The sequence below is a fragment of the Podarcis muralis genome, chromosome 5 (assembly GCF_964188315.1).
Source record: "Podarcis muralis chromosome 5, rPodMur119.hap1.1, whole genome shotgun sequence".
NCBI classification, from domain to species: Eukaryota; Metazoa; Chordata; class Lepidosauria; order Squamata; family Lacertidae; genus Podarcis; species Podarcis muralis.
The window spans coordinates 69,236,586-69,250,324 of NC_135659.1; the positions used below are offsets into that span (position 1 = coordinate 69,236,586).

At 44.5% G+C, this 13,739-nt stretch overlaps 1 protein-coding gene across 8 annotated transcripts in view; it reads right to left on the reverse strand.

The window, feature by feature from the left end:
- NAV1 (neuron navigator 1) overlaps positions 1-13,739 on the reverse strand; it is a 257,934-nt gene that overhangs the window by 181,065 nt on the left and 63,130 nt on the right. For all 8 annotated transcript variants that reach the window (XM_077929106.1, XM_077929105.1, XM_077929104.1 and 5 more), the window contains exon 3: positions 13,303-13,409. In XM_077929106.1, the coding sequence (XP_077785232.1) occupies positions 13,303-13,409 (107 nt within the window). The remainder of the gene's footprint in view (positions 1-13,302; positions 13,410-13,739) is intronic.

Sequence of the window (13,739 nt, forward strand, 5' to 3'; positions counted from 1 at the left end):
ATGAAGAAGAAGAGGTCTAAAATTAATCTCCAATTCTGATTCCATGATTCTAATTTCTGTTCAAGAGAAAGATACCCATTTTGCATATACGTAACACTACCATAGTTTAGCACTGTGGGGGGAAAGCCTAGGGGAACCTTGGGCTCACCTCCTGCCCCCTTCCTCCTTGCTGGTGTGGCTGTGAAGCTTCCACTTTTAAACTCACTTCCCATTATGTTATAAAACCACTTCTGGCTGGTTTAAAAAATATGTTAACAAGCAGTATTGCAGAAGCACTGCAATGTTTAACAATACTATGATTAGTTTGTGAAAGGTAATAGAAGGAGGAGGAGGAGGCAAGAGCAGTGCTCCCTGCAACTTGCAGCAAAATGGCTCTCTTGCATCAGTTCCTTGAGGGAACACAATTGGTGGATTCACTTGCAAGTTTGAGAAGGCACTGGTTGATGTCACCTTGCCCTGACCTCATGTGCCTGTCTGCATGGTTGCTGAAGAGCAAGGCTATGCAAAGTGGGGGAGGGTGCCAAGATCTTGCAACTGAATGAATAAGTTGTGTCTAACTTAAAGTTTCACTGGCCGGGAAGACGTGGATGCACACACAGTTCTCAACTGCAAGAATGTGACTGTGGTGTGGTGAACCAGCACCCGACCAGATAAGGAGATGGGTTGCTTAATGCTGAAAAGCACTTGTATACTTGATTCTCTTTGTGCCTTAAGAAGTTTCCTCCCTTGAAGAAATTAGAGTATTGATTCAGGGTCACAAACAAACAAACAAACAAACAAACCCCCCACCATCATTTAGAGGGGTCCCCTTCTGATGTTTGGGTTTTAGAGAATCCCTTAAAACCACCTAAGTTTTTCTCATAATTGGTGCCATGGACAGGGAATGACCCAATTGAGCCAATATGCTTCTGATAATCAGGCGTACTCATGCTGTGTTCACACTCCCATTTAGTGTGCACTCATTGCATTCCCAGTGCTGCGTTTTTAATCCATGTTCCCATGAAATTATCCAAAATGCATATGCATCCTGTACTTCATTATAAAATGCTACTGTTTGAAGCGTTGTTTCTCAAGCCAGCTTCACACCAACTGGAGTCCTTAAACTGTTCCTAATTCATCTCTAGCCTAAGTGGGAACACATCCCTAGTCATTGTCCTCTGGTGTGTACAACAGAAATGAATCTGACACTAACGAAGCTCTGCTGATGTGAACAGCTAGTGGTGAAAGAGCTGTGAAACACATCAGGGGGAAACAGCTTCACTGTGTAGTAACACAGTAATGTGAACAGATCCAATCCAGGGTGACTTTTAATACAAAAAAACAAGTGAACCAGCCAATATTGGCAAGAGTGCGTCACTCAGCACAGATCTCACTCACCTAACTCTTACTAAGAAAGGATATCTGGATAATACAAACACAGGCACACTTAAAACTGTTGTATGATTTTGTGTGTGTATGTGTGTTCCTATCTGTTTTCATAACAAATAATGTCTAAGTAATATAGTAATCAAATTAGCAGAGACTTCCTGGCCAGCCTTTAACCATATCTACTTGGGAGTTAGGTCACAGTGAGTTCAATGGGACTTGCTCCCAAATAAGCATATACAAAATTGTTGCCTTGTATGTTTTTAGGCCACTGTTTCCAAATCCTCAAAGCAAAACACACAACTTCCAGAGGGGCAGCAGTGTTAGTCTGCTGGAGCAAACTTGTTGCCATTCATTCAAACACTGAAAAACTCTATTTAAGAACTTAAAAACTGCCCTGGGACCATTAGGGTTAAAGGGTGGCTTTAAAAATGTAATAAATATTTTTTAACACGGGTATATAAGAAGATATATAGTACATTACATTGTCCTATCTTAAATGTGGAATAAAGGTAAAGGTAAAGGACCGCTGACAGTTAAAAGTCCAGTCGTGAATGACTCTGGGGTTGCGGCGCTCATCTTGCTTTACTGGCTGAGGGAGCTGACGCTTACATTCCCGCCGGAGTGGTACCTATTTATCTACTTGCACTTTGATGTGCGCTTTCGAATTGTCGTCGTGGGGATTTGAACTGCCGACCTTCCAATCAGCAAGCCCTAGGCTCAGTGGTTTAGACCACAGTTCCACCCTTGTCCTCAAAAAATGTGGAATAAGCCAAAGCAATTACTGAAGAATTTCAAGCCAGCTTTGTTATTCAAAGCCTAGACAGCTAACCAGCTCTCCATCACAGCATAGCATAACTGGAATCCAGAAGACATGCGAGACTAAGGAAGAGGAACAAAAGTAGCCAGGGGCACATCCTTTTTATGGATAAAGGACTCCAGGACTAAGGGGTAGTGTTATGACAAACCCACATGGTTAATCAGGGCGTTCCAGTTACTATTTCACATTGTGCAGGGACCGGGGGGCGGGGGGCGGGGGATTAAGGCATCAATGCTGGCCCATTAGGGGGGAAATGCCAAAATCTGTATTATGCCAACCAAATATGTCACAAAATATTGTGCAGGCTTTCAAGTTCTCTGAAAGTCTTCATCAGGTCAGATGGTAAATGAAGCAAGGAAACTAGGTGGGAGGTGGCAGGGGTGAAATGTAGCTAATGCCAATGGCATGAGTCTGCATTTGGTCAGAGTCTTAGAAGGCTTGCCCATATGTGGACAAGTATTTTGCTGCTAAGGATCTGTCGGTTTTGGTTCTCTGATTCTCATTTTTCCAAACATAAATTCAGTTCTCCACATTTTTCAACAATTTGCCATTAAAAAAAAATCTTCATGAAAATTAATCAGCATTTTAGTGTGAATTTCTTCTTATAACCTCTTTTTTATATGCTTTTTTAAAACTAGTGTACACATTTTTGTAAGCCACATCCCCCAATATACTGCATACTTGTCTATTTATTTATTCTTTGAAAGTGCAATCCACAGCTTTAAATACATACTGAATCAAATTTCTCCTCCATCCCTACTTATTACAAATACATTCCTTTTACCTTCAAATTTGATAAGAGTGGTCCACACTGTCCCAGGTATATGACTGGGCATTCCAGTATGCTGGATCCATCTTTTAAAAAGATTTGTGACACTTTAGAAGCCCTGAAGGATTTGGAATGTCCAGAGCTCCCATTTTTTATTCAGGAACAGGATATAAAAACCTGCAGCTTGGCTACTTGAACCAAGGAGATCTAATCATCTTTAACGACATTATAAATTTCACTTCCTCGAGGAAAAAAAAAATTCCACATCTCAAGTAGCATCCAGAATCTAGCCTTCTGCCAGATAAGGCAGGAGAAAGACAATAGTTTTTAAAAGAGAGTGAAATGGTTTGAGAGAGGCTTCTATTGTGTGCACAGTGCTTTTGTTCCACTGTGGTCAAACATGTTTTGCAGGATTTTTTGAAAGACACCCAAACCTAGAGATGTCTAGGTTTTGCCAGGAGGTAAGAGAGAGATGTGACTCCCTGGAAAAGACCCTGATGTTGGGAAAGATCTCAAGGAGAAGGGGACGACAGCGGATGAGATGGTTGGGTGGTGTTCTTGAAGCTACCAGCATGAATTTGATCAAACTGCGGGAGGCAGTGGAGGACAGAAGTGCCTGGCGTGCTCTGGTCCATGGGGTCACGAAGAGTCGGACACGACTAAACGACTAAACAACAACAACAACAAGAGAGAGATGATTGTGCACTCTCCAAACAGTATTCAGCCCCCTTTTCAAACTGTCTTTGGGACCATTACCTATCTCTAGCTTATGAAGTCACAGAGAAATCCGTACAGAGAAACCATAATGCCATTTCTCACTTCCCTTATGAGTGCTGCAAATCAATAAGGGAATCCCAAAGTTTGTACAGTGCATCACTTTGTGCACGGTATGTTAGAATGACTCATAATTCTCAAGTCTAAACTAGCCATTTTCTCTTTAGTTATCAGTAGGAATTTTAACAGAGGGCAACACTCTAGTTTGCTTCAATAAAGGCTTCTCGTTCCACCTCTACCCCAATATACACTGTGGAGTCCGTGGTATAGACGTACTCCCCGAAATCATACCAGCCTTAGGAGGTTTGGGTTTTACTTATGTTCACTTGCTTACCTGCAGAAATTCAGCAATCAGCAGTATATCTCAAATCCTAACAAGCAGGGGAACAGAAGGGAGCAATTTACAGGAAATCTTGGAAAGCTGAAAATGATCCATAAACTAACCTCTCCCCTTTCTCTCTCACTGTTTTTATATTCTTTGCACATCCCTAGAGCATCCCCCCATTCTCTTCTTCAGAGCCAGCTCCTTTGCTACCTTGGCAACAGCCACCCCAGTATCATTCAATTTAAAAAAAGAAGACGAACGGAGAGGTCTGATGAATTTACAAAATCAATTTGGAATGGGAAATTTATCCCCTCCCTCCACATCATTCCTATAAGGAATAATGTAACTTAATTTCCCCTCTTCCCTCCTCTCTCTGCAAAACCTCCCAGTGTATCAGTGGCTGCAGTAAGCTGCATACAGCCTACAAAATACAACTGATCTGCAAGAAATGTCTGTGAATGGTTCATTGAAAAATGACTTTGTAAACCACGGATTCAACCATTGGCCTGATGGGGGCTGCGGGTAAAACACTTCGGTAGACAGCATACAGCACGCAGCAGCTTCTATTAAGTGCAGAGGTTTTATTTCCTAATTATCTTTGCCAAATAACTCCCCTGTGGATATAACATTACTAGATGTCAGAGTGCATCTACCATGGAGCTCAACTGCTGCATTTTGATTTTATTTTTAAATGCATCCTCCTGTCTCATTTCTAAGTGTCCTTTGGAATAGATTCTCCCTGCATGTCAGAATTAGGAAAACTAGAGTTTAAAAAAAAAAGACTGTGGAAAGAAGGGTTGCACACAATGCACAGTCGCTGAGCAAGGATAATGGAGCAATTAAACAATTAGAGAAATGGAACAATGCTGCTGTATTCCTCTTGCCATGTGTAACGGAGGGTTCATTTCAGCTCCAGCCTCCTGATGGGATGCAAACTGGGCAAAGGGCTTGGCCTTCTCTCAAGAGAGCAGCAGAATCAATTTGTCCCATATACTGTCCATTCTCTTCTCCTCAGCTTGGGCAATGATTCATGAGAAACATCCTCATAAAGGTGGAAATTATATGCCCAGAAAATTCTGTTTACAGGAATAACGGTGTTTGTTCTGGCCAAAAGGAGTTGGAAGGAAGCTGACAATCAGCTGCAGGAAAACAGTTGCCATTCCACATGGAATTACCATTCTGTATGTGCCACCACATAATGTATAACAGGGCCTTAAAACCAGAAAGGCCAATTCTACATGGATAAGTCAACTCAGAGAAGCACAGAGCAGCACTAGTTTCTAGGTGTGATTTCTTTTTATTTCTGTGCAAAAGATGAATCCATCCCCATAGAGGGGAAGCACTTGCCATGCAGTATGGGAGTATACCATGACCCCTTTGCCCTGCAACATATAATTAATTATATGAGACTATTCAGATCAGTACACAGAATTACCTTGGACATGTGGGTTCTTGTTTTGTTTTTTCTCCCCACATTCTAATGTGGGCAACAACACCCTCATTCTGATTTTAAACAGCAAATTAGGTGGGGGGGGGGGGTGACCTTTCCTCCCGCAGGCTGTTCTTCAAATTCCGCTCACAGCTGATTTCTCCTGCCATGTTTTTAACTTCCATATATTTGGACTCAGCACAGAAATGCCAGAGCTACCTCTAGCCTTGCCCACAAAAGCTTATGACACTTTAAACCTGATTGTTTTTAAGGTGCCATAGAATCCTTGTGCCATTTAGACTGCCATGGAATTCTAAACATGGATATGTGAGTTATTTTATTTGGGGAAATGCAAAAAGGCTATTGTTTTGTTTTTGGCCTTGGGAGAGGTGGCAATCCTATTTATCTCGTATTTCCTTTGTTCCTCGCCATGGTGTGGTCTTGTGATGAAAGCGAAGCTCTTTGGAGAAGAGCTGGCAGCATGTCTGAAAACTCGCTGCTTCAAGTGCCTTTGTTGAACACAGTTGCAATAATGTCAGTTTGGGTCACATCCCCGTCGCTAAAGGCTGGGAGGGAATTTCATGTCATATGATGCACACAGGAGAGAAACCTCTATCCACTCGGAAACTAGACTGTATCACTGCTGCAGGAGAGCCATAGGGCTATTTGCCCACCGGACCAGGAGGCAACTTTGACAATCCTCACCAATTTAATTCAGCCTTACCCAACCATAGATGTGCAGGGGAGTGCAGATCCTGCACCCCCTCTCTCCCATCCCCCACCATGCAGCTGCAGCTCCAATGAGTGGGAACTGGTTCCCATGCCAGATCTGCACTCACCCATCCTTCTAGCCTGGTCACGCCAGATAATGTTTCACCCACAGGGCCAAGCACACAGGCTATTTCCTAGCCAAGCACTACAGTTTCCAGCCACAGTAAATTAAACAGCAGGAACTTGCGGAAGAGCCGCAGTAGAAATGTGGCAGTGACCCCCTGCTTTCTATTCTCCCAGGCAGGTCAAGGTCCAGGACAGCTGGTCCCGGCTGGCCCTGGACTCACAGGGATCGGATGTCTTAATGAGAGTGGGAAAGCAGAGACAAGCCCCACACAGCTCTGGTGAGCTCCTGGGTGAGATTACATTGCAGCTGGGAAGCATGTGGGTTCCTCCCTCTCCACCATGGTCTCTCGTTCCCTTAGAGCAAAGACAGTGCCTAAACCGCCCTTGAGGAGGAAACATTACCCCCCAAAAAATGCAGAGCCCATGCCTAGCAGCATCACCTTAACATTAATGAAGCCTATGGCTGTGTACACATTGCCGTTTACTCGGACACTGCAGCTGGTGCTCTGAAGTTGAGTATTCATGATGTCAGCCACAATCCATACGTTTTCTGTAGTTTCTTGAAAAACAAATTTGTTTGATGCACCTTCCCTCAAACCAGCTTCCATCCGATTTGAAAACATAAGCCACAGTTAAGCTGAGGTGCGTGCATCTGAGACAGCCGTTGCACATGCACAGATGACACTTTCTAGGACTAAGAGTTGGGGGGGAGGTTGCAGGTACAGAGAAACAAATCAGGTAATGCACATCGGGTGAAGGCACCCTTGACCCCTCTGGCGTGTACAGCAACCAGTAAAAATGTGACTTGAAACACAGCAGGAGGAAACGACCTTGCTACATTTTAAGCCACCGATGTGTACATTGCCCGAATTTTACACAGAGTGGCAATTTGCAAGCTACTTCATGGAAGCTTATCAGGGCTTCAGCAAAGAGAACATCAGTACAGTACTAACTGATAAGCTTTCTGGAATTTCTTTGTATTCTAAGGTGCACTCTCAGTCCATGGGAAACAATGCCCAAGGAATGGGTAGACTATGGAAGACAAGGCAAGCAGCCCTCCAGGCCTCTTTATCAGCCCTTGGGACTCTTCCCAGGCCATGTCCATCATTGCGTGTTTTTGGAAAGCCTCTGGCTGCAATGTGTCTTCGAACTGTGATCATGCCTCTCATTTCTCTGCATGGAGGAGAAATGGGGTGGTGGTAGTGTCAAATCCTCCGGCTTGTGCATGGCTGGAATGTTGCTTACCATACAAAGGTAAGAGCCACATCCATTGCTCTGCCTGCTGTCGCCTCTGGCCATCTCTACTGCTGGCATGTGGTGCCTGGAGGGTTCCCTAGGAGACCTTCCTCTGCCCCAGCCTGAGGTGGATGGTGACGATTGCTTACCTTGCCCTCAGCACTGCCCATTAGTGTGGACAGGGGCTGCCAGCCATGCACCCACAGGCACACAGATACTTGCAACGGCTCTTCTGGTGCCTGCAGGGTGTGGTCCCCCAGTGCAATTAGGTTTGAGAGAAGCAACTCTGTTTCAGCCAGTAAAAAAGCTGGCTGCCATTCCAGTGTTGGTCATGTAGACACAACGGTTTCTCAAGCTTTCAGGTGTGCCCATAGATCCAGAAAGGCTGGCGCCCCCTGCAGTCTGTGAGCCAGTAGGCCTAGCTTAACGTAATGCATTTCCCTGTGTTTCCACATTCAGCCAATCTGCCTCCAGATCTTACTTATTTGTTGTTTGTGTTATTTATTTATGTTGCCTTCAATAAAATATTCAGGGGGGCTTGCAATAAAAAAGAAAGCCCAATGCAATAATTAAAAACCACGCTATCCATAAAAACCAACAACAGTTTAAAACCGATTGCTTGCCCACCTCTTCCTGCCTGGAGGGCCTGTGTGGAAAAGCAGGAGAGAGAACAATAGGCGACGGATCACAAGACGCCACCCGCACTACCTACTTCTGCAATTGCTAATGGCAAATGATGAGCTGTGTGGCTGCCCCTCCGCCTCGCTCTCACACAGCCATTCCTTCCTAGCTTGTCACTGAGATCACAGGAGACCTGGAATACAGTATTGTGCAGTGTGCCTTTGAGCTGAATGCATATAAGGCATCACTTGTGGAAAGCACCATCTGCCCTCTCTTTCACCTCTAGTGCATTTCATGCCATTAGGCACGTTGCGGCCCTTTCTCCCCTCCCGCCCACCCAGCCGGCTCCTCCAATAATGATTTGGCACTCCCGCCCCTCCAGTGCATTGGTCGTGACATGACCCACCATCTCAGGAACTGACTCCAGAGCTCCCATCTGTCAAAGCAGTCAGGTTACTAGCAGCACGGGATAAGTGCCTGGCAATCCATCTGCCTCCATCCTCGTACTGGAGCACAAGGTATCCTTACTTGCTGCGGCGCAAGTCACGGGAAAAGAAAAGGCTCTGCTAGGCACTAGCAAAGCAGGTGAGCACTACACTTCCACTCTGTGCCTTCAGTTTGTAGGACACCACACCCTCCGAAGGCAGCAGGTCAGATCCTGATAACCCAAGACGGGGGCAGTTTTGTGTGCTGACCATCTATAGTAAGGATGGGCATCTCGTGTGGCCTTCAGCCTAATTTCGTACAGATGTGGGAGGCTGGATGGGGTAGGGGTGAGCCAAAATGGGTGAAATGATGAAACGAGGAGAGGAGAAACGCATCTGGCAAGGACGATCTGCCTCTTTCCCAGCAGCCTGCTGAGTAAGGAGGAAGAAGGAGTAGAGGTGTCAGAAAGAGAGAGAAAGAAGAAGTGGGGGTTGCATAAAGAGAGAGAAGGAGAGGCCCCCATTTACCACCCTGCTTATTGCCAACATGCAGCCCCTGACTGATTATCTCCCAAGGGAATGGAATCCTCAACTATGACTTATAGCTAAGGATCCCTTTCCAAGTCTAAATGAAGGCACCAGCCAAACCTCCCTGGGGGAGAGCATTCCACAAACAGAAAAGGTCTGTTCTCATGCTGCCACTCTCCAGACCTCTTGTGGAGGAGGCGCACAAAGAAGTAAGCAGTTTCATAACTTGGGGGCTGCTCCAGAGAATGCCCTCTTCTGGACCACCCCTGCCACCACCCTGAGCTTTTGAGGGTGACAGAGCCGCTAAAAGGGCCCCCACTGCCAATTTTAGCACCCAAGAGGCTCTGTAGGGAGGGAGACAGCCTCTCAGATATTTGGAAACAGGGGGAGAAATGAGAGGTTGGGGTTTTGTTATGAACCCCTCATAATTCAAGCACTGAGCATATCTGGCTGAATCAACTTCTCTCTTTCCATTTCTTCCCACCAGGGAGTCCTTTCCCGCAAAGCTCCTGAATGGGCCCATAATCCTGTTAACAGCACACGTGCTGCCCATTCTTTTCCTGAGAGGCCCCAAGGGGGATTTGCATCCTGCACCCTAGTGGGACTAATTCCATTGCAGCCCAGTAACGCCACTTGCTATAATGATCCACCCCCCTCTGGAGCTGCTGAACTGGGCTCACAAGAAGTTTTCATGCAAATGCAGAAGGAGGCAGATCCCAGCAATCAGCCTCCCAAATCCTAGGAAAAGCAGTCACTCAATTTTGCCCGGCCACTGACATTCGTGCCGGTTCCCCACCAACACCATGAGAGATATCCACACCAAAGATTTAGGCAGTTGGTTAACATTTGAAAATGTGAAATGCCATGGCTCAGACCTATCCCATGAAACTATCCCGTTAAAAAAGAAAACAAAAATTTTAAAAGGATCTTGCAGTCGCTACAGAGGGCAAGCAGTGCACAGCATGTGCAGTGTTTGCTCCTTTAAAGGGGTGGGGAGCAAGATGAGTGTTGCATCCAAGAACATGTATCATACCCTCCAACATATTGAGTCTCAAAAACCAGGACACGCAACTTCTTGTCTGTGCTTTCACACGAGTCATGTGACCCGGGTGAGATCACAGCGCCCAAAATCATGCATTTTGGGGCACTGTGCAAGATCACGGTTCTGTGTTTTTTCAGGGGGGAACACTTTTTGGGGCGTGATCTCAGTGCAAAATCGTGCAAGATCTCAGCCCTCAAAATGGCCACCATACTCTTGTGCCAGAAAACTGTGTGTCCCTTTTTTCTGGAATACTTGCGGGGTATGGAATATGTGGAATACCAAAACAATATCCTGCAACAGTAAAGTTTTTCTTGAGCAAAGATGTCTGGGCACAGCACAACAAAATGCACATTTATTGCACAGAAACCACCTAGAATTTCCCTTGCAGAAGGGATGTCAACCCAGTTGTCTATCAACTGAATAGGTAGATGAAAGAGACTGGAGTGCACTGCACACCAAAATGTTGCAAAACATTTTGGGGAGTAAACTAGGAAAATGGACATTGATTATCCTGCTACATTGCAAATTCATGTTCTCTGTAACTTTGGTTCTTCATCCTCTTTTGCTCTGTATCTTGCTATCAGTCTTGAGATACAAAGCATTCTTTGTCAACATAAAAAGGAATTTTTGATGGAGCCTTCACTGTAACTGCTGTTTCATTCAGCTATAAGGATCAAAATTGATATAAATAATCCTTCATCAACCAATTTAACATGTCACTATAACACCAGGATATTTACAACACGATCCTATGTTCCAGGTAAGGTGTATGGTTGCTTTTGCCAGTACTTGGTTGGCAAAATGGTATGAACCAGCCCTGGCTGTCATGCATAAAATGAAAATGAGGAGGAAGATCCAACCATACACTGGTGTGACTGACAACAGTATGGTGTCCTGGAATATTTTATCGACAAAAATACTGAACTGTGAGTTTGAAAGAGCCGCTTAGTAATAATTGAGCCCAATTCTAAGGAGAGAATGAATTTAGGGGAATTCTTTTCTTAAAATTAAATCCTTTCACTGATCCACATCCTCAGCTCCTTAATACATTGCTTCTCCGCTTAACAATGCAAGACTAGAACTTGAGGCTATTCCTGGAAGCACTTAATATTATTCAATCACAGGCAATGACTTTCACCAATATATTTCGCTTCTGAAATGGCAATCATGATAATGATGGACCACAAACCTTACACTAATATTTTAATGCTGCTAGAGTGGTCTTCGCTTTAACTGAGATTGATATATGTGACTTTCACCACCACTGCATCATCATCGCTGCATCTGACTTTCACCGTCATAGCAATCACAGGTGCTGCTGTTAAATATTATGCAATATTTCAGCTCCATATTAAGCTGTGTCATAACTTTGATGCTGGATATCCTATAGGCTGGGTGCTTCCTGTTCCCTCCAAATGTTACAGCAAACTTGAAAACACCTTACATTGACCCATGTGATAAGAATATTACCGTATTTTTCGCTCTATAAGACGCACAAGACCACAAGACGCTCCTCAGAAGCCAGAACAGCAAGAGGGATCACTGTGCAGTGAAAGCAGCAATCCCTCTTGCTGTTCTGGCTTCTGGGACAGCTGCACAGCCTGAATTCACTCCATAAGATGCACACACATTTCCCCTTACTTTTTAGGAGGGAAAAAGTGAGTCTTATAGAGCAAAAAATACAGTATATCTTTAATATGTAAGCCTTCACTTAACAGGACAATGGAAGTACTCCCTACAGTACAAAGCTATACATTTTTATTTAGAAGTAAATCCTGTTGTGTTCAGCGGAACTTGCCCACCACATCTGTTTAGGGTTGTAGTCATAATTAAACCCCACAACCTCACAGTAGTGTCCATTCATTGTCCCTGTTTGTGCTTTGAGGAAAAGGTTCTATTAATTACCAGCACAGGGTTTTTGTCACAGCTGATTGTTACACTGCTCTCTAAATAAGGAAGTTTTATGGCTGGATCGCCATCCCTGACCATTGGCCATACTAGCTGGGACTGTTGGGAGTTGGAGTTCAGCAACATCTGAAGGGTCACAGATACCCTCCCCCTGCATTAAATGGGATGTCCCAAGATGGGACAGCAACCGATGAGAACATCTAGGAGGATGTGAGAGAAGAACCATATTGTCCATATACATAAGAACGACCACTAACCGCCTACCAAATTAGGGTAAAATTAAGCAATCCTTTCGTTAATAACATTACATAAAACAGATTGTATATGTAAGAAACCAATAATCATCTCCATCACATTATCCTGGTCAACACAGAGGAGATATGTATTTCCCATGGTTTGAAGTGAACTATAGCAGTATTATCCTCAGACAAGAATATATTCAAAGCCTGATTCAAACCATATACCAGTCTGAAAGCAGACATAGGGTTACCCTCATTCATACTAAGTATATGAATGAATTGGTCTACCCATTGCATTTGAGATGTTTGTGGTTTTACATTGTGATCATAGTAACTTTTCCCCACAGACATCACCATCGCAATGTTGGGTGGGGGATTCTTTAGGTTTACAGGCATCTCAAACTCACTCGATAGACATTTTAAACTGGACATAATACCAGTGCTGTGTCCTCCATAATCCTTATAATCTGCCCTGAGTCATCCATTTTAAGGTGAAACTACAGATGTCATGCAGTTGACATTCACAAGTCAAAATTTTAAAAAGCAGCTGTGGGGAGACTTCAGTCTTGTGTGGAAGCCTTGGAAGGGGGAAGAAATGCTTGTGCTGATGGAACCATCTCCTTAACACTGTGTTGAATTCTTCCCTTAAAGAAGAATGGTTTGCTCATTCAGAGGACATGATGATCTTCTCAAGATAAGCAAAGAGAAACAGACCAAAACTTTTGGTGGTTTCCCCCCAAAATCCAAAACCTTGGATTTAAGTCTAGAAAGCATGGGATTTCCATTGTGTTTATTCCCCACCCTGCAAATCAACTGATATGTGGTTGTTCAACAAGGTCTACATAGGTGGCTGCCAACACCTACAACCTGATACATAAAAGCAGACCCACCTCCCTCTGCAGCCAACCATATGTCATGCACTCTGATCCACTGGCTGCCTTTCCTTCCTCATAAGGAAGGGATCTCTCCAGTTTTCCCACTTACCCATACTTCTCAATCCATGTTCAGGCCCTTTAGTAAGGTTGGGCTGCTGCTCTTCACATGCAGACTCCTCTTTAGATGAGCTGCTCCTCTCTTTCTCACCCTGTCGCCTAGTAGGCAGAGGAAGCGCATTAAGTCAGTCACTCTACATACTCACTTGTATGTTCGGCTACATGAGCAAATTGTATGGACAGTTCCTTATAGTTCAATCCATTGTTCAGTCCCTCATTCACAAAGAAACAGCTGCCATAACAGCTCTTACACATCCCATCTAGGCATCTGGGTGAGGCCAGCCTTCACCAATGTCTGGGTGCAAGACTACTTGGTAAACATGGGTGCAGTAAGTGTCCAAGAAGCTTGACTTTGGACAGCTGGGACATTCAGACTGGGCTGGTCCATCTCAGGAGTGAAGCGTAGCTGGAAGTGAACATGTGATTCAC